General features: G+C 34.8%; 5 protein-coding genes across 12 annotated transcripts; 3 read left to right on the plus strand and 2 right to left on the minus strand.

Moving 5' to 3' along the window:
• Nucleotides 1-1,526: 1,526 nt before the first annotated feature.
• Nucleotides 1,527-3,404, plus strand: LOC140804039 (cytochrome P450 94A2-like). The gene has a single exon (XM_073159909.1). It carries the CDS (start codon nucleotides 1,630-1,632, stop codon nucleotides 3,238-3,240), a length of 1,611 nt encoding a protein of 536 aa, XP_073016010.1. The 5' UTR covers nucleotides 1,527-1,629; the 3' UTR covers nucleotides 3,241-3,404.
• A 4,354-nt stretch (nucleotides 3,405-7,758) lies between these two features.
• On the plus strand, nucleotides 7,759-8,172 carry LOC140803641 (ethylene-responsive transcription factor 3-like). The gene has a single exon (XM_073159544.1). It carries the CDS (start codon nucleotides 7,759-7,761, stop codon nucleotides 8,170-8,172), a length of 414 nt encoding a protein of 137 aa, XP_073015645.1.
• Nucleotides 8,173-9,391: 1,219 nt separating this feature from the next.
• On the minus strand, nucleotides 9,392-12,227 carry LOC140804040 (probable WRKY transcription factor 21). The gene is given in 5 exon segments (XM_073159911.1): nucleotides 9,392-9,759; nucleotides 10,342-10,467; nucleotides 10,675-11,030; nucleotides 11,032-11,406; nucleotides 11,408-12,227. Coding segments are annotated over 5 exon segments (1,029 nt in total). The 5' UTR covers nucleotides 11,435-12,227; the 3' UTR covers nucleotides 9,392-9,614.
• Nucleotides 12,228-13,405: 1,178 nt separating this feature from the next.
• LOC140804041 (uncharacterized) lies at nucleotides 13,406-18,284 on the minus strand. 8 transcript variants are annotated; one of them, XM_073159913.1, is made up of 7 exons: nucleotides 18,048-18,283; nucleotides 16,933-17,412; nucleotides 16,145-16,438; nucleotides 14,675-14,815; nucleotides 14,315-14,409; nucleotides 13,828-13,897; nucleotides 13,409-13,744 (listed from the first exon to the last, which is right to left on the minus strand). In XM_073159913.1, exons 2-7 carry the CDS (start codon nucleotides 17,380-17,382, stop codon nucleotides 13,733-13,735), a joined length of 1,062 nt encoding a protein of 353 aa, XP_073016014.1. In that variant the 5' UTR covers nucleotides 17,383-17,412; nucleotides 18,048-18,283; the 3' UTR covers nucleotides 13,409-13,732. The 8 variants fall into 8 exon arrangements, 4 of the variants coding, with proteins under 4 accessions (XP_073016016.1, XP_073016013.1, XP_073016015.1 ...); XM_073159912.1 differs by having other exon boundaries at nucleotides 13,408-13,897; XM_073159915.1 differs by having other exon boundaries at nucleotides 13,406-14,409; nucleotides 14,656-14,815; nucleotides 18,048-18,282.
• A 1,731-nt stretch (nucleotides 18,285-20,015) lies between these two features.
• On the plus strand, nucleotides 20,016-21,049 carry LOC140804043 (PRA1 family protein E-like). The gene has a single exon (XM_073159918.1). It carries the CDS (start codon nucleotides 20,243-20,245, stop codon nucleotides 20,789-20,791), a length of 549 nt encoding a protein of 182 aa, XP_073016019.1. The 5' UTR covers nucleotides 20,016-20,242; the 3' UTR covers nucleotides 20,792-21,049.
• The last annotated feature ends 123 nt before the right edge of the window (nucleotides 21,050-21,172 follow it).

The following is a 21,172-nucleotide window of genomic DNA, read 5'->3' on the forward strand; positions in this document are numbered from 1 at the left end:
TTTTTAAAAAATAGGTAAAGAACATCAAATTATGCATAAAATATACAAAAGTATAAAACTTTGAATCTATCACACACATATGAGTCAAAATATAATTTATTTGATCCAATGAGTGTCGAAATTAGTAGAGTAGTTGAATGTTTAAACAATATTCATGAATTCAATTTCACATAACGACATTTTCTTATACAAACATATAACACATAATTTGTTTAATGTGATTTACTTAATTAATATAATTTGTAAGTTATGCACTAGCCAGGATATATATATATATATATATATATATATATATATATACACACACACACTCTTCAATGTGTGTTAATCCCCGGATTTATTTAATGTAAAATTTGGTTAATGTCCATGTCAATTACACGCAACTGCAATTTTTTAATACATGTGAAAATTGAGTACGTACAATCAGCCATATGAATCGCAATTCCAGACTCTAGAAATAAATTAGATTGGCGCAAATGCGTACGTCTTTAATTGATGGATCGAGACAATCTCCAGAAATTGCAAAAGATCATTGTCACATTAACACTACAATAAAATCTTAGCACATATATTCAAGTAAAAGTAAATATCAGCATAAATCGCAACGAAAAATTTAATGGTTCATTCTATTTGGCCGGTTCGATTGTCGACCCAACCGAATTGCAATTCCTAAACAAGTCGATTTTTTTCTTCGAGTAAAGAAACCACCAAAACTTCTCATAAAAAATAAAAAATTTACTCGCTAGAACTGAAATACACATCTTTACTCAAATGGGAGTGGAACAGATCGACATGATTAATAGTGAATTCCCAACTGCATGAATGACAACAAATTTGTGTTGGAGATTTAATAATATTAAATCTATAAATCTTGTGATTAAATCAATATATCATAACACATTAGGAATTCATGTCGAATTATCAAAAAAGATAAAAACTTGTGTGAGACGGTCTCACGGGTCGTATTTGTGAGACGGATCTCTTATTTGGGTCATCCTATGAAAAAATATTACTTTTTATGCTAAGAGTATTATTTTTTATTATGAATATGGGTAAGGTTGACTCGTCTTACATATTAAGATCCGTGAGACGGTCTCACATGATACTCACTCATCAAAAAATCTAAATAACAGTAAACACGTATCAGAATCCATTGATAAATCGAGCTTCAGGATTATAGATCTTTCAAGACAACAGACAATCGACCACCTTATTCTTGTCTTAGATGAGACAAGGAGAGAGATCTAGACTATGCGTGCCGTATGTATTTTGTGTTATGTACTTTGTGTCTTGGGGCCTATAATCTTATATAATCTTAGCAGTTTCAACCCATCATAGAAGACTTAATTGAGCTATGTTTCTACACATAAGATGGATCATATCAATTTATTTAATACTTTGGAAACTCATAATTCATTACATCACTTTATTGAGTCTTTTATTAGATAGTTTGTCCATATTATAATTAATTAAATTATATAAGCTCACGAAATTCCAACAATTTGAATACAATGGACGAACTTCACGAGCAGTTTCTTGTCATCCAACTGTGTTGGGTGTTCCTAATCCGACCTCATTGCTTGCGTCACTTCACCGATCATTACCTATAAATAAAGCTTACTTGTAACCATGAAAACTCATTCTGAAAACCGAACAATTTCAATTGATCCACACCAATTAATCCTGCCAAGTCTTGTGTTTTCTGTAATAAAAATGGAATTCCTCCATCTCTCAGTTTCACTCGCCTTATCCATACTTCTTCCTTCACTTTTCTTGGCACTAGCCATATTCAAGAACTCGCAGCCGACTTCCTCTAAATTTCCAAGATCATATCCCATATTTGGTTCATTTTTCACACTATTGAAAAACAAAGAAAGGCATGTGCAATGGACATCAGATTTAGCTTTAGCCACTCCGAATCTTACGTATACGTTGCAACGTGCTTTCGGAAGCAAACTAGTTGTAACGGCCAATGCCGCTAATGTACAACACATTCTCAAGTCCAATTTCCAGAACTACAACAAAGGTCCCTTTTTCAGAGACACTTTAAGGGACCTACTCGGAGATGGAATTTTTAATGCTGATGGTGAGACCTGGAAGTTCCAGCGACAGGTTTCCAGCCACGAATTCAACACCAAATCCCTTCGTAAGTTTGTGGAAGATGTCGTGGACTCCGAACTTTCGAATCGCTTAATACCCATCCTCAAGAAAACTGCTTCCGAGAGAACTGTTCTTGATTTTCAAGATATTCTTCAAAGGTTTGCTTTTGACAACATTTGCAAGATTGCTTTCGGGTATGATCCCAAATACTTGCTTCCATCTCTTCCGGAAGCTGAATTCGCAGTAGCATTCGAGAATGCAGTCAGACACTCAAGAAATAGGTTCAATTCCTTCGTGCCCCTTTACTGGAAAATCAAGAGGGCTCTTAATATAGGGTCCGAAAAACAACTCAAGATTGCTGTCAAACAGGTTCGCGACTTTGCGAAAGAGCTAGTTAGAGGGAAGAAGCATGAACTGCAGACAGAAAAGCCACTTGAATCCGTTGATCTTCTGTCAAGATTCATGAGCTCTGGCCACACGGATGAAGATTTTGTCGTAGATATAGTCATAAGTTTCATACTGGCCGGGAGGGACACAACTTCTGCTGCATTGACATGGTTTTTCTGGTTGCTTTCGAGCCATCCCGAAGTGGAAAACCAGATATTGAAAGAGATTGAAGAGAACGCAGATGAACCATCGTACGATGAAGTAAAGGACATGATTTACACCCACGCTGCACTTTGTGAAAGCATGAGGCTTTATCCACCGGTTCCTTCTGACACGAAGTCAGCCGTGAGTGATGATGTTTTGCCTGATGGGACAGTGGTGAAGAAGCGGATGCGGGTGGCCTATCATCCCTACGCAATGGGGCGAGTGGAGAAGGTGTGGGGTGCGGATCAGGCGGCGTTTCGCCCTATGAGGTGGCTGGAGATGAAGGGGGATAACGGAAAATGGAGTTTTGTGGGCCGGGATTCGTACACTTATCCAGTGTTTCAGGCTGGACCAAGAATTTGTCTTGGAAAGGACATGGCTTTCTTGCAGATGAAGACCGTGGTGGCCGGCGTTTGGCGGCAGTTTAAGGTGGTGCCAGTGGTGGAGGAAGGGAAGCAAGCAGTGTTCATATCAGAATTGACGGCCAAGATGAAGGGTGGCTTTCCGGTGAGAATTGAAGAGAGGGCTGAGTTGGGGTCCAAGTACTGATATACATATAGGTTAAAATAAATGGTTATTTACGTATCAGTACATGGAATATATATTATATATATAGTAGAATTAATGTGCCATGCCATTTCTAACACTTAATTTTCAATCAAATAAAAGTAAGTAATAATCTGCAGTTTTGATCGCATTTGTATATAAATTTTTTAGAAACAATTTAATTATAAATGAACAAGATTTCTTGAACAAATGAACAACCAGTTCTACTCCAGCATTTTAATGTGTGTCATTTCTGATAATAATTAGTTGACCGGGAAATTTGTGGTAAGCTTCGCATTTAAGCTTTGGCATCATAAGTTTGGAATATTGAAGGTCGTTCGTTTATGGTGGTTCTGAAACTTCGCCCTTCTCTGCATATATGGGTAACCAATGATGTTTAATACCATTACAAGCGGCACGGAGAAACCAAAAAACATAAGACGTGAAAAAACTTATTCACATGTACCTCTAGAATCTATTTCACGTTCCTCTTCCACTCGTGAAGAAGGGGAATTCGGACACGAAAAACAGCCCGAAATAGTGCCAAAGAGATCTAGTTGAGAAATTCCGAGTAATTTTTCTCCTTTGATAGTAAGTCTACAACTATAGATGTAATGTAGGCAAAAACTTGTGTGAAACGGTCTCACGGACCGTATTTTGTGAGAAGAATCTTTTATTTGAGTCATCTATAAAAATGTATTACTTTTTATTGTAAGAGTATTAATTTATATTGTGAATATCGATAGGGTTGACCCGTCTCACAGATAAAGATTCATGAGACCGTTTCACAAGAGACCTACTCTTGTAATGTATGCATATAGTAAAAAATTTACGTTCGCCATTTTTTTAAGAAGCTCCATCACGGAGGCTGCATCATTATTGTCACATGATCCTCGTATAAGTGTATCGAAGGAGGCTACATCCGGATCACAGCCATTCCTTTCCATCTCAAGAAATACAAAATCCATGGATAATTATGCAATAAGCAAAAGAATATGGCCTCAAGCTCATTTGTAGGTATTCGTACACTTGCATACAAGTCAAGCATTTTCTAATTCAAAGACGGCCAATGATTTGCAACCTTTCGCCGACATGCACTAGAGAGGCTTTTGACCAATCATTCTTATACGTTTCCATAAAGTGTAAAACAATATAAAATTACTTATATCATTTTATTTTTCTCGGAATCCCTTGATTTCCATTCACACATAAGGAAAGTTTGTTAACTCACACAATCCAATACTATATATATATATTTAAAATGTTGGATTATGTAAATATTATATATATATATATAGTATTTAATCATAAAGATGAAGTATGAGAATAAATTTTTGGAGAGTCAATAACATTTTCTTATATAATAATAATATATATGTATTATTAGAGCGGAGATGCACACATATTTTTGCCGTCACGGAGATTCAGAAATGGAGATGCGAAATCCCCAATTAAAATTTGGAGATTGAAGTGAGGATGAAGATGACTTTTGGATTCGAGGGAGATTATGGGAAAAGCATCCCGGCCCTATCCATCGAAGTCCCCGCTAGTTCATCTACTTTTAAACTTTGAGATTTATGCTTATTAAATACAAGGAAAATTCATTTAATTATTTATTCACCCATCGTCCCATTTAAATATTTACTTGCTTTGGCTACATCTCGAGGATATTATAATTTGTTAGATTACATTTTATGAAAAAATAAAAATAAAAATAAAAAACGACTAGATAGAATAGAATGGAAATGTTGTAATTTATGGTCATAAAAATCTATATTCATTTAAATAATTGATCTTCATTTGTTAAATTATGTATTATCCAAGTGTAAAAAACACGTGTTTTTAGTGAAATGGAGCTCCTTCTCTTTTTCTCAATCTCTTAGGTTGCTCATAGATCGATTAAATTCGTGATTTCAAAACCTTGTTTATTTGGATTGAAAATATGTAAATTAATTTTAAATCCACTTTATATTAAATTGAACAATTATGATTTATTTCAAATACACCCAAGATGAATATCATTTAGAATTTATTCCTCAAATATATATATATATATATTCTTGAATTAAATCAATTTTCATCTTAATCAAATCAATTAATCCAAACACGAATATTCGGCGATATTGATAGGATGACAATCGATTGTTCAACTCGCACTTAATATACACAACAAACATCATATAATCAAACACACTACATAAAATGTCTATATCTCTACATTTTATAACACATCATACAACACACTCTATCATTTTATCATCACATCTCACGTTAAACAAAAAAACGTAATATAGATCTATCGTGTTCATCTTATTTGTTAATAATCATATAAATGTGGGGAAAAAAGATGGATTTGAATCATATTCAAAAGAATTGAGTGGTGTCCTTATTGTTATAGTTAAGAAATGACAATTAATGCTAACGATTGACAATTTGGGCAGAGGATGTGTGTAAAGACTTAATGAGACGAGTAAGCCAGTGAAGGCACGAGGAATTGGAGACGCGGAATTGCTTATTATTATTATTATTATTATTATTATTATTATTATTATTAGTATTAGTATAGTTGAATATGAACACTACTCTATTTGATTACAATTGGTTTGTCCCTTTTGCTTCACATGTTATGACACGTGAATCTGAATTTTTTTAAAATATAATATCTATCGAAAGACCAATTGGATATAATTGAACATTCATTCAATATATTATTTTTCAGCAGTATCTTTAGCTATTCTTCATTTATGGGTCCTCTCAAGATCAGGCCCAAATCCCTGTCTCATCCCTATCGCATATGGAAGGTCCATGATAGACTCTATTCTCCTATAAACATCAGGAGTGAATGTCTAATTGAGCATTCATTCAATATATTATTTTTCAGCAGCACTATTCACTTATATCTTTAGTATCTGACTTGAGCGTGGGAGGGCTACGTCGGGATACCCTCCTGACCCCCTTCTAACGGTCTTATTCATGATTTCAGGCTCAGGATAATTTCGAAGCATGCGTCTGGACTACTGACACTTATTGGAATCAGACCCTAAACTTCTCGTGGATATCAGTTTTGGTTCAGAATTTGTTATGGTACAGATCAAATTGAACCTAAATATTCTTTTAAAGTAATTGTCGTGAAAAAATAATTGCATGTCATAAGATTTTGAGTCTCGAAACTATGTTTTGCCACGATTCAATTTGATTTGATATGAATTCGTCAAGGTTCGAATAAAATTGAATTGAAATTTATTGTTATAGATTTAATTATCAAGAAAATAAAGGTATAACTCGTTATGTGACCAAGCTAATAAATATTCTTTATTTAATAGGCACATCAAATTATATATAATGATTAACATAACGTGTATATTCTATTTTAATGATAATTCATATCATGTAATAAAAATCTAAAGGTTTAAATTTGATTACGTGAGAAATTAGTCTGATCCAGATTTTGTGTTAAAAAAATGTCCAAATAAATAATACTTTGATTAAACTAGTTTTAGGCAGCATGAGGTATTCATTACAAAATGTTGTAATGTTTCATTTTATTTAAAAGAAAAACAAGGCAAAAACTTGTGTAAGACGGTCTCATGGGTCGTATTTTGTGAAACAGATCTTTATTTTGGTCATCCATGAAAAAGTATTACTTTTTATGCTAAGAGTATTACTTTTTATTGTTAATATCTGTAGGATTGACTCGTCTCATAGATTAAGATCCGTGAGACGGTCTCACATTAGATCCACTCAAAAAAACAACTGTTTAATTTTATAATTAAGTTAATTAACAAAAGTATGGCCAATAACTTTTTTAAAAAAACACCTGAGAAAAGATTGGGATTAAACTCATTATAAACTTGAAACCTAAAGATGACAAAGGATACGTATATGTACTAAAAAAAATGGTTATTAGATAGTGAAAATTCGTGTGACACGTTATATGTGAAAAAAATGTAAAAAACTTTTTGTCAAAGTGTCTCGTGGTTAATTTTATGAGACAAATATTTGATTTGATTCATTTCATCAAAAAATTTTATTTTAAATTTTAAAAAGAATATTTTTTTTTGACAAATATGAGTTGAATTGACTCATTTTAGATAGAGCTCTCTTATCTCTTCCTCCACCGAGCTCAAGTTATGGAAGAAAGAAGAACAACTCATGATGTTCATATCGATCTATTATGCGCCTCTGTATCTAGTTTTGGATAGATCTCGTATAATAATTGTCCTAGCTCTACCATATCTTTTATTTCATTTCTACTGCAACAATCACGAATATTTTTTTGATTATGGATCTACTATCACATTTTAGAGATGTAGATTAGAAAATTATTTAAAAAAAGTATTACTAGAAAATTGTGTGACACGCTTGCAATTAACGCGTCTCCCTCATTTCGCATTTAAAATAATATTTTACAATTATTAACCAATTGTTTGTTACGTACACAAACATGGAACGTGTCGGCCACGCAGAAGTAGCTATAAAATCCCCACTTCGAAGCCAAAGCGCTCAGTGAAGTCAATAAAAATGGTCGTGGAGAGCATTGAGAACGTCGCCATACCGCCGCGATTCTATGTAAAGAAGGGGCCTCAGTTCCGCGGCGTAAGGAAGCGTCCATGGGGAAAGTACGCCGCCGAGATTCGGGACCCGTGGAAGAAGACGAGGAAGTGGCTAGGCACCTTCGAAACCGCCGAGGAGGCGGCGCTGGCGTACGATGAGGCGGCGATGAGGCTTCGCGGTGTGAAGGCGAAGACGAACTTCACGTACAGTGGCGTTTCCTCGGTAACGCCGCCGCTAAGAGCCAGCGGCGAGGCCGCGGTATACACCGGGTACAAGATAGAGGAGGTAGGCGCGGTGGTGATGAATGAGCGGGTGAAGAGAATGAAGAGCGAGAAGAAACCGTTTCTGTTCGACCTGAATCTTCCGGCGCCGCTATTTTGACTTATAAGCCGGCTGGGCGGCGGCGGGTGAAGTATTTTTACTCCGTTTTCCACTTTTGCCACTATTCTTATAATTAGGAAAATATGACGATGCCATATTTGTCTATAAATATTTGCAATTCCTTCCACGAGAAGCGTAATGGATATTGACTTATTTTTAATGATTAGTCTGTATTTATATGAATTTGGTGGCCAACTATTGGACTGTGATGTATCGAAATTTATAGATTTTCCCGACGGCCTAATTGGAAACACAATTGTCATATTTGTCAGTGGGTCGATTTAATTTTCCTTTTAAAGCTGGGTTATCTGTATTAACGGGGGAAAGAAAAAAGTGTGATACGTCACCAATAATCGGCATGAGTTACGCAAATGTAATGTTGATAATTGATGAATTTACCGTCAAGATTCATAGAATCAGATTTTACATGACTTTTCCTACTTCGAAATTTCTATATTCAATTAATCATCTTAGGCTACGTTTGGTACGTGTGATGAGATAATGTAAAGATTATTACTTCAAGTGATTATAAAATGAGATGTATGGATTAATAGTATAATCGGATAAATAACATGGTGTTTGGTATGGTTTACAAATGATTTACTGATTTTTAACTTTTTCAGTTTAAAGACAAATATGCCCCAGACGACATATAAATGAGCCAATCTGTCATTCTTTTTTGGTTGCAATTTTTCGGACATTTATTAACTACTACATTTTTTTAAAAAATACTTTACCAAGACTGAAACTGTAGTACGAAGACGGGGCACTTGATTTTTTTCCTCCACCCAATTTGAAACCCTAACGTCCTCTCGTCGTGGAAAAATTTTCTGTTTTGAGATAGTGATGTCTTCTTAATCTTTATTGTTGGAACTTATTTCTCAAATAAATATTGAGGCATTGCGGAATGGCATTTGAGAGCTTTCTGTTTTGTTGTTGCATTTCTTGTTGCATTATGTTACCTCCAGTAAAGTCAAAAATATGCAAATGAGAAAACAAAGGAAACATATCTATCTATACGAGATGTTACTGGCACATATATTTTGTAAGTTTTTACGCAATCATTTATAACTCTTAACAAGATAAATTACTTTTCCACTCTCCATAGTAGGCATTCAACATTGCTAGTTTTAAATTTTAGAAGTGACTCATGTCTCATGCATGTTTATCTCATTTATTTTCTGTAAAATTAGTTACTAAATGAAGAACAAAAAAATAATAGAAATTCAGCAAATGCTATAAATAAAGAGCAATATCAAATTGTTCTACATTCTTTAAAAACAAAATGTTAGTTCGGATTCAGATTCTTTCTATGTTCTCTAAGCAACGTTTGTCACCAGAAGGCCCCTCACAAACCAAAGATCTCAACACAAGACAACATCTGGATATACCTCCAGTTCCTCCCTGAAAAGTATGTACACGAACCCGTCACGATGCATCATTCATGAGTTAGCCGATTGTGATGGCAATGTCGGGTGGTTGTGTTCCCCTTCGTATGTCACAATGAGCATAGTAGGATCCTCCAAGCATCTTTCCACATGTTTACGGGCTGGACAGCCTCTCATGCTACTACATTTGTAATATCCCCTGCAACGATTCATAACAAGATTAAAACACTAATAAATGCAAATCCTCAACCAGTATTTGAGGCAACTTCAAGTTTCTCAAAATGCAAAACAATTATTTTTATAGAACCCAAAAGAATTTAAAATTCTCCTGGGAGAGAATTTGATCTTTCAGTGCCAAATAATAAGTCAGAGCAAAATTACTCCTCAGTGGACAAAATGAGATACACAGGTCTGCAGATATACCAAGAAATAAACCTATCAACAGTAAGATTTACTTCATTTTTGCGGATTAAATAAAATTCCCTCACAGACAAACATATCTCTTCTTTCTTAGCTTTCGACATACCAAAGAGAAGAATGAAAACACTACCTCTCGTGTAAATCAAATTCACTTTCTGAGTATGAAACGAGTATCAAACAGAGTTTCAGACAACACTAGCTATGAAACTAAGCATCATTGCACGATAACAAAACGAACTAATCAAGATATTCCAATCTCAAATAGCAGCAGTTTACAACTCCAGTAAGACAATATTAAGATATTTACACAAGACAACATATGGCAAAACTATAGTATTGCGTGCAATCAGTTTAGCCATACCGGGGGTAAGGAGAGCCTTTGATTGGTTTCTGACCATATTTCCTCCAAGAGTACTCATCAGGGGGAATATCAGCCAACTTGTTACTAATAGCAGGTACTTTGATTGACCTCTTTACTCTATGTTTCCTACTCAACATACATAAAATAAAAATAAACAAACAGAACTATTCCAGGAAATAAATGGCGATTACATGGGATAACCAATCATTTCAGTCGCAGATAATTTCATTTCTCAATCCTAAAATCCCGAGCTCGAGTGACAGTTCTGATTCTAAACATGCCACTATAAAGGAAAAGGAAAGAAAGTAAAAGTCAAGAAACCAAAACAGCTACCTCTTCTTAGAACAATGGCATCTACCACTACCACCACATTTCGAGCTTCCGCCTTCTCCCCTTCCAGAGCACCTTTTCTTGTGATGGAAGAAGCTCTGATCCGCAGACCGAGCAGTCCCAATCAAACCGAAGGAGCTTCCATTCGCATTAGCAACACTCCCATCCATACTCAGTGAAGAGATAAATGATCTGGTTGATGACATGGAGGGAGTGCATGTAGAGCTATCAAAATTCAAGCTGACACCACTATTGCTAAGCTTATACATCATTTCAGCCTGATGTTTCAATTGCTGCTGCTGAAGTTGAAACCTTTGCTGCTGCTGCTGCTGCTGCTGTTGCTGGAGAAAATGGTAGCTCGGTAATTTTGTTTGTTGCACTAATTGTAAGTGAACTTTTGTCATTTGAACTCAGTTCAAGAGAAGGGATTCCTAAAGCGAGGGCATTTTTCACGTCGGGCAGGATTTCTTGAACAGAATTGTTGATTTGAAGAGGCCTGGTCTGCTTCTCATCTGATCTACAGATGGGATTTTCCAAGAAATTATTGAGGGGTAAAGGAGCTTGAATTTTATTGAGTTTCCTCACTCTAGCATGACCACAAGTAGAATCAAGAAGAGAGACAACTTTCTTGAATTTACACACAGCATCTCCAGTTTGTTCAACTAAATTTCTATACATATTATGATCTTGCGGCTGAGATGACAGATTAATAACTCTATGGCTACTTTCAACAGCTAGCACTATTTGCCCTCTCTATCTCCATCTCTCTCTCCTCAAATCAACCGCAGAAACAAATAAGTTAATAAAAAAAAAACCCTAATTCCCAAGGCAGACACACCAGATTCTAGTCAACAAAAGAAGAGAAAAGATTAGAATTTCAATGGAGGAAGAAGGTCCAAATCTAGTGATTCAACAGATCTTCAACCACCCCATATGAGACAATCAAAACCTAACCCATTTTTGGCAAGCACTAAATACGTCCTTTTCTAATAGCAATCGCGAGATTATCAAATACATACACACAAAAATATTCGTTTTGGATCACACAAGCCTAAAATAAATCAATAACAACAGAACCCAGATAAAACTCAAATGCCAAAACAAGAAAGCAAAAGGGTCAAAGATAAGGGATCAAAAGCAATTAAAAAATGGCACTTTGATTGGAATTTTGAAGAAAATGCTGTCAAGCATAGATTCTTTGAATGCCATAAAGAGAGTTTATGCTTTTACATGCCCAAGGAGGAAAGAGCAAACGAATTGAAAGGTGTGAAAGAGAAGACTGCGCTTTACTCAGCCTGAAAATTGACAGGACCAATAAAAAATATTACAAAATGCAAACTTTTCTTTAAAAACATAGAATTGTTTATTACATAATCATAAGAAACATAAGTGGAATTCTAGATAGAGAAAGTGGTGTAGTGGAACTACGAGGAGGCGCATTATAAATGATCCTGCGCACCAGTGGGCAGGCAGGAGCTAAATTGCCGTGTGTTACAAACGTGGGGCCCACTTGGGAGATATACTATATTTATATGAGTATTTTATCAAATAAATCTTTTTCAATACCAAAATTTAAAAACTATATATTTGTAATTTGTTGTCAAATTTGCTACTTCCAATGCAACAATTTGTCCTTTTTCTTGGTCAATCTTTTTACATCTGCCTAATAAATTTGAATTTTGCTTACTTTGTTTCTTCAATCAAATTAACTCCTTTAGACCTTAAACAAATAAATCATTTTTTTAAGAAAGAAACGTAATCTACTTACTTTGTGTGTAACAATCCTTTTAATCTCACTTATTTTATACAGAATGGGCCGAATTAAGAATATGATTTGAAAGTAAAACTTTCAATTACTCATTTTTATCATTTTCCAACATATAACAAATGTTTCGCTTAAAATGTTCTAAATATCACAAATTTACTCTAAATACGTGGAATGTGCATTACTGAACTAGTTTTAACCACCCGTTTTTTATATCTATTATTATGTTGACATCTATAGTTGTATGACATCAATTATTTTTACGAAAATATCATATTCATTTGAATAAATAATATTTTTTTATATAACTTTATCAAATCTGCAATATCTGTTCGACTTTAAAAATTTACATATGATCTTTATAAATTACATACTTAACATAATTATATTATTGTTATCCAAATAATAAGTAAAAATTATAACAAGATTTTATAAATCAACTCGATTCATATATCTAATCGTTATTATTTTACACATATATCGTTAGCTGATGAATCATTAATCATTTCGGACATTGTAATTTGAGAAGTAAACGGTGCAATGCTTACGTATTTTGAAGCAATGCTTTATTTATTATTTATTTTTTTAACACGTTTTTAAAAGGGAAATTTTGGTTTTGGGTTCTCATGGAGATTATGATCTTACACTACAGAAATAATTATGCCATTATTAAAATTTCTTATTCGTGGCGTTGTTTTTAGAATAGAAGGATAAATTTGACTGAGAAATCTGGATTACTCCAAAAAAAAAATTTGGCCGGTCGAATTTTGAAATTTTATTTTTGATTGTATATGATTATTTGGATTTTAAACTTTGTTAAAAATATTATTTTAGTAGTATTAGAGTTTATTTGATTTTTAAATCTTAGTAAATAATTTTTTTATTATTTATATACACATTTAAAATATTTAGAATTTAAATAAATTATTTGTTATATAATATAATAATGTTCCAATCTGGTTGAAAATATAATAAAAAATTAAGGCTTTAATTTAGCTTGAACTAGAATAAATCAATAAATTATTTTAAAAAATATTACCCCAAAAAAATGTTGCTGAAAAACACGAAAAGTCAACCAAATATCTTTTACATCCTCCACGTTCGCGATTTAAGCTAGCAGGCCTTATTATCAAACAGCACAAGAATCACAACACAACACATGGAAAAATAAATAATACAAAATGGCAAAATCCACAAGAGTTTCTTACCATTCCACATTAGGTTCTTTCCTTACCTACCAATTTCTCCCTCTCAGGCTCAAAGAAATATCTACATTCTCGGCTCCACAACGCTTACCTACCGATGAAGCTGCATTTCATAGAGAACTTATTTGAATATCCAGAGATGTTCACGAACTAGAGTTTTTGACAATACAAGTCAAGTGTTCTGACCTTCCAGCTCGAACTCGAGTTATCGACAATATAAGTCAAGTGTTCTGACCTTCCAGCGAAACAAGCTTTGCTTCAGGTTATAAACAACGTTAGTTTACACTGAACGAAAGGTCAGACCATTTTCTAGTTTCACATGGATGTATCCAACCTTATGTCGCTCAGTTTCTGGATTACTAGTTTGGCACAAGCCAAAGACTTGTCAATGTACAGATAATTTACATTGAATGCGATTCAAATTAAAATCATTTTCAGTTTTTTGCATTATTAGTCCCCATATTACGAATTTTCCTTCCAAAATTACATCAAGTCGGCCCCCATAAAAGTCATGGTCCTCCAATGCAGAAGAATGCCCCAAATATGCAAACCATGCATACAAGACAAATAACAATTGCAAACAATGATTTCAGCAGTGATACCGAGGATATGAAATAATTCATATGAGGATGATTGTAACACGTTATGAGTTCCAAATCAAGTGGTTGGTTACCTATACTGTTCAAAGACCATTCTGAAGTGGCTGACAAGCAACAAATACCTTTCCCAGATGAGGCACATATCATTCGCTTCTTTGGTTCTTCGGATCTTTACAGCATAAAAGATTTAACCATTAAAATAACCAAAGATTAAGATAGGTTCTTGAAAATAAGCAAGAAACACTATCATTTTTTATGCTTTAAAGACTGAACCAGAAAACAGGGCACCACATCTTTTACACAGTTTAAAGTCAACATTTACTGATATCAATGCGTGCATAATGGAAATCATGGGTTTGCATGGGTAGGGAAGAAGAATTTATAGATCGACCCTAACTAGGAAAAATAATCATACGGATTCCAATATTTGATACCAGGGAGTAGCCAAAAATTGATGCATCTGTTTGGAAGCAGATGACATATCTTCCAATACGATATGCCAAGAGAACAGTGGCAAATCCAGGTATAATCTTTAAACCTTTTTGAAGTAAATGATCATGCCTCCAACAGTGGCCCTGGAGAATGCAGGGATTGAAGATTGATCAATTACATCCTTACACAGAAATTTACATGCTGCCAAAGGTGCATGGACAAAACTCTTACATAGTTACATCACTCCAACAGATGACCAAAAAAGACTGCTGAACAGCAGTATACCAGTCAAACTCAACATAAATTGATATGTCAAAACAGTTAGCTTCCCATTATCAAGATTTGGTAAATCCAATGAACAATCAATACGCAGATGCCAAGATGACTGGAACTGTAAAAATTCAGCAAGAAATTTTGCAATCTTGGAAATCTAAATGCTACTCTTACAGGCTGGTTTTCAGTATGCTCAGTGCACTTTGTAATTGTTTATGGAATATGAATTTACATGATGGAGTTCATAAGAATGCACAATGCAGATACGAAAAGGGGTTTATAAGACATCTTGAATCGAAATAAAAGGTTACATTTATCACTCAGACAACTATTTCATGGAACACATAACCAACTTTTGGTGGCGGCAAGAAATTTAGACTATATGTTACCTATTCTCAGAGAACTGAAATGAATCACAACTGAAACATAATAAAAGAAATACACTTATTTCATTGGAAGAGTATATACATCGAATAGAGGAATAAAAGTTTGATATATATCTATTAATTAATTACAATGAGCCCACTGCCTAAGCTGAAAAAGATAAAATAACCAAGACTGTAAAATGCAGAAGGTAGCATTCTTATGACTTACAATTTTAAAATAGAGAAGGAAAGGCGTAAATGCATCTGTGAAAGAAAGATATGAAAACAGCATTTTCTGAAATATCATCTGACATGGATATCAGTTTTAGCGGAAATTAAGTGTTTCAGCTCCATCAAATGTTCATCATTCGAAATGTTAAGCATGGAGCGGAGATTTGTCAATAATGCTTCTCGTTCCCAAGTTAAGGGACCAGAAGCATATAAAGCTTCCAGAGTGTTCCTATAAGCTTGCAACTCAAACCTATGGATACTGACTTCTAGTTCCTCTTTTAAAGGAAGTGGACAACTTTCTCTCACAGAATCTGAGCCACAACGTGATTCTGCATCACTACAAAGGGTATCTGTCACTTGGCAAGACAGTGGTATAAAATGACTAAACATGTTGTTGGCCTTCTGATTAGTCACACTACAACCACCTACAGAAGAGGCGGCACTCTGAGAACTATCTGACTCGGAGATTCTGACCCCAGAACATCCAAGATCATGATTTTGTTTTGCTCTCTCGGCTTGATTAGATCTATACGATATATTTTTAAAGGAAGCATGCATGTTTTTTTTACCCAAAATCTCTCTTGGGTAAGCAGCAGCATCTACCTTTCCGAGTATCAGGGCAGCAGTTGTTCTCTGCACTCGTCCATCCTTCTCAACTGCTCTGAATTTACAGAATGGTCCATTATACGCTTCAGCCATCAAGTCATCGTTGGGGGATATCCTCTTCAAAGAACTTGCAGAGAATGCAGGAGACTTCCTAACACCAACATCATTGCGAACAAAATCCTTTTGGGTTGTAGGACATGCATTGGATAATGGCACCTGAAAGTTCATCTTCTGATAACAATTTGAAGTCGATGGCTTGCTAGCTTTTGTGTCCTCACACATTTGGGAATTCTGAAGCAGAAAACAAATAGAGATTAGATATTGCAAATCTGAAAACTGATCAGATATATCAACGCGCTACCAGAAAAGAATGATCAAAGTACAAAATTAATCAAACTGGAATTCATTGCTAGACACAATTTCAGACTAAATACTTCTATAAAACTTAAATAACGTGGACTTTGGTGAGAGATATAAGTTATCCACAATTTCAGTAGTTGCATACCAAATTTCATTCAAATGGGTAGCACTTACTCCTTGGGACGCCAAAGCAGAAATCTTGAATGCCCAGGAAGATAGAAAGATCAAGTTTTAGCATTCAGCAACAAGACAATTTAAAAAAGGAACCATACGTATGCATAAAAATTAATAGTAAAAAAAATCAGTAACAAAGAGAATTTTATGCCATAGCATGAGCCCATCCACCGAATCAAGATGATACTCAGAAGAAAAAAATAATAATAGCACCAATTGCGTTGAATTAAAATGAGAAAAAAGGTATATACCATTCCAATTAAAACCCATTTGCCATGATGCCATGTTTGTCTCAACCTTATGTTTGATTGGTCAATAATTAACTCTTTTGAAGACCCAATTATCCTAACTAAATATTTATTTTGAAATGAGGCAGCCGGGCGGTAGATCTTGTTGCTCATATTTTCTCGTTTGGAACCCATATACTTCACGATAGCAGCGATATTCCAGGAACACTGATAGAACACCTCCACAATGTCACCAGATATGCAGTTCTCTAAACCTTGGACCAGAGGAGGGTCTGGTCTCACAAACTCCCTTGAAACAGTCTCCACCATCAGTTCCTTTTCCCCACCAGGAAATAGATCATATCGAAGGCATACAGAGTGGCCTTTGCATGATAACACCTCAGCGAAACGCCATGAAACCGGTCCCTCTTTTTTACTCATAACCTCTACATTATCTCCTTTTCTGAATATCATTATAACTGATGTAAGATAGATATGAATGTCCTGTATTAAGAAAATAAATAATTTTATGCCTACTTGTCAAACTGAATAAATATTAACATCTATCGGAAATAGATTAAAAACAAACTGGCATCTAAAAACATGGAATAATTACACATCAAGGACAACCATAATCACCTAGATTTTATAAGCAAGTTCAAATAACCTCACAGCTATATACTGATATAGATTTCTAAAGTCCAAAAGGTTTTTTTTTATGATCTGCCACTATAGAATTCTAAAATACTACAGGTTCTTAAAAAAATTCTTAAGTCACCAAGTATATCAACCATAGTGCATTTCAGATCAGTTTGAAAAGTATTAATTTACTGAAATTATTTCAACAAAAAAGAACAAAATCACATAAAAATAGTAGATATTCACCAGGTCATCGATAGATAGATATAATAACGCAAAAATTACCATTAATTTAATATCTTAAAACTCAATTCAATATATAAAAAAAAAATCAATTTAAATGGCTGCAAAAATAATCGATATCTTCTCCCAAAAAAAAATGGATAAAACTACCCTTCTTCTTCAGAGAAAAAAAAACGTAAAATAAATTAGAAACCACGGAAAACACCGACTTTTATCAAAATGCCCAAATCAAAGCAAATAAATTTCGATCAACTTACTGGATTGAGATAATCGAAACTGAAACCCTAAAACTGAAAATTACTCGCCTATTCTTCAAATTAAACCCGAATTTTGATCCGGTGATCGTATTACGATAGCTTTGATTCCTCTAATGCTCTTAGAAACACAATTTCAGAATTTCACCAATCATATTCTAGGGTTTTTATTTTCTTGTAGAATTGTAATTGGGGCCAAAGTAAAAATAAATGAAATTGGGAAATGGATTAAGGGTATTATGGGAATATGGGAGGATATTGTATTGTATCATATTGTGTTGGTCTGCTGGATACGACACGTAGGTGCTCTCCTTTGTTTTTTGTTTTCTGTTTTTTACCGAACAAGTGCTCCAATCTTTAATTTATTATTTTGCAAATAATAAAGCATTGCAAATTATATATTATTAATAAATTACATTATTATTTAGAGGGAAAGTTATTTTAGGAAATTAAAATTCAAAATATAAATGATAGTAACATGATCCTTCCTAAATAATAAATTTTTTTTATGGAACGAGACTTTTTATAATATATGCTTATCATTTTTTAATAAAATGAAAAGTATTCTTTAAGTGCAACCTATTCTAAACTAGCCAATGAAACTATAATATTTAAATAGCATGTATTTTGTGAGATAAGTTAATCTGATCAATACATATAGAAAAAACATTATTTATGACATAAAACTTAATATTTTTTCATAGAATGAGTTAGATCAATATCACAAATTTACTGGTAAGACAATATAATAATTTTTTTTTGTATTTAAAAATGATGTATTTTAGTTATTGCTTCCGGCCAGCTTTGCATAAGCCACCAACAAGTGTGTCGTGAGTGAAATTGTTGGGTGTGATTCCCAAGCTCCTCGTGCGGTCAAGCGTTCCAAGAGACTTTTCAGTTTCGCCTTTCTTGAAATACCCGTCTTCCAATACGCTGTATGTGACGACAACATTTGCTTTCAAATTCATTTCATATTTTCCGAGCTTCATCTACCCTCGCTCCTTTACAAAAGCAGGATATTAGAATATTGTAAGTGAAAGCATTCGCAATTCGAGCCTCAATAGCTTCATCAAATAGCTCGAGTGCTTCCCCAAGTAATTGAGCTCTCACATATTTACAATGTAACGGTGGGTAAAATGCATTTCAATTTCATTTGGGAATATAGATCTCGTGCTTTTTCTATACTCCCATTCATACAGCATCATTCTATACTTTAAAGCCTGATGAGGTGGGAGAATCATCAGATAAATAATGATTCAGCGAGTTTCTAGCTACAACATAACGTCCCCTGGAACTCACAAGTATATGAAGCAAGATACAGAAAGGGTCGGGTATCCCACGCATGAAACCCCGCTGCTTCTCGGCCCATTTGAAATAACCGAGAGCATAAACGGGCTCTTTTCTGAAATGGGGGCTTGAAAAGTTAGGATTTTGATCATGTTCTTGAATTCTGGGGTTGAATGCGGCTCAATATTGACGTGTTTGATAAACAGTGGATATAGAAGAAGAAGAAGAAGAGCGAGAACATTTAGTTGACCGTGATTCCGAAACCGACGTTTATGGTTCCATACTTCCATTAAGAGGTGAACTTAAATTATCTGTGGTAGAATATTATAATCAGGGGCTTGATGGTCTATGTACCTTTGACAGATTCATCATTATCAAAATATTTGACAAGAAATGTAAGATTTAATCTTGACAATTATGACCATCTCAGTAATTGTTTGGTTAAGTTTGGATTGAATTTTTCAACTAAATCTTCAAATAAAATAAATAGATGACTCCAGAAAATTGATCGAAACCATACTTTACTAAAAACCAGTCCAAATCATATTGGTGGATTTGTGAAAGAGGCGGAGATTAAATTCCCACGGCCACAATCATCTAATACGCACAACACGCGTATCTATATTTTTTTACACACGACTTCCAACGACATATCGCTAAGTTACCCCTAAGTCGTGTCCCTTAAGTCTATTTTTCTAGATTCCCTTCGTATATCTATTTATAGAAAGCTGAAGTTTGAACCCTCCGGCCCCGTTTCCTACTCCGCCTTCATCAGGTGTCGACCGCCGCGTCATCGACGCTCAATTCCCCTCGAAACGACGGCGTATAAACACGACACAAGCCTCATTTCTTTTTATTAGCATTTCCATTCTCTTCTAGGGTTTCATTCACTAATTCCAATAAATAAAGAAATGTCAGCCTACGCCGGCGGCGAATACGGGGCCTTCTCCCGGTACAAGTCCCGCACCCAATCTCTCTTCGCCACGCGCCGCCCATGGCGCGAGCTCCTCGCTCACCCGGCCTCCTACTCCATACCCTTCAGCTTCGGGGAATTCTCCTCCCGCCTAAAGCGCAACCTCAATCACTTCCGCGTCAATTACTCCATGATTGTGCTTTTCATTCTCTTCCTTAGCTTATTATACCACCCCGTTTCGATGATTGTCTTTATAGTGATCTTCGCATTCTGGTTCCTCCTCTATTTCTTTCGCGACGAGCCGATTGTGGTGTTCGGTCGGATGGTGAGTGACCGCGTGGTGTTGATTGCGCTCGGAATCGTGACGATTGTGGGTTTGGTTCTCACGCACGTTTGGTTGAATGTTTTGGTGTCGGGTTTGATCGGAGCAGCTGTCATAGTTTTGCACGGGACTTTCCGGGTTACAGAGGATTTGTTTTTGGATGAAGATGAAGCTGCTGACGGTGGATTGCACTCCGTAGTAGGAGCAAGCTACGCTAGGTTTTGAATTTTTTCCAGAATTTATTAGGGAATAGCTTTCTAGATTGAAAGCGAACAGTTTTGCTCAGAAAAAGCATATCAAAAGTTTAATATCGTCCCATATCAATTTTAATAATTATTTTATGTTTTCCAAAGTTGATGAGTTTTTGTTACGTATCAGATTTGGCAGTCGACTCTTTTTAGGTGAGAATGGTTGTATGGTTGTCATATCATTGTGCAGAATGTAATTGGCAATTTAGAAAGAAGACGAGATTTGTGTGTTTCATTTTTCATTGGCATTAAAGTACGAACATCTTCTGAGTGGTTTCTTTAATTTTTTTCCAAGTTTTTGGTTCAAGAAATAATGGTGATTGCCGATATTTTGAGCAAGAGTATCCATGAAAAATTA

This window comes from Primulina eburnea, chromosome 10 (assembly GCF_022965805.1).
Source record: "Primulina eburnea isolate SZY01 chromosome 10, ASM2296580v1, whole genome shotgun sequence".
NCBI lineage: Eukaryota > Viridiplantae > Streptophyta > Magnoliopsida > Lamiales > Gesneriaceae > Primulina > Primulina eburnea.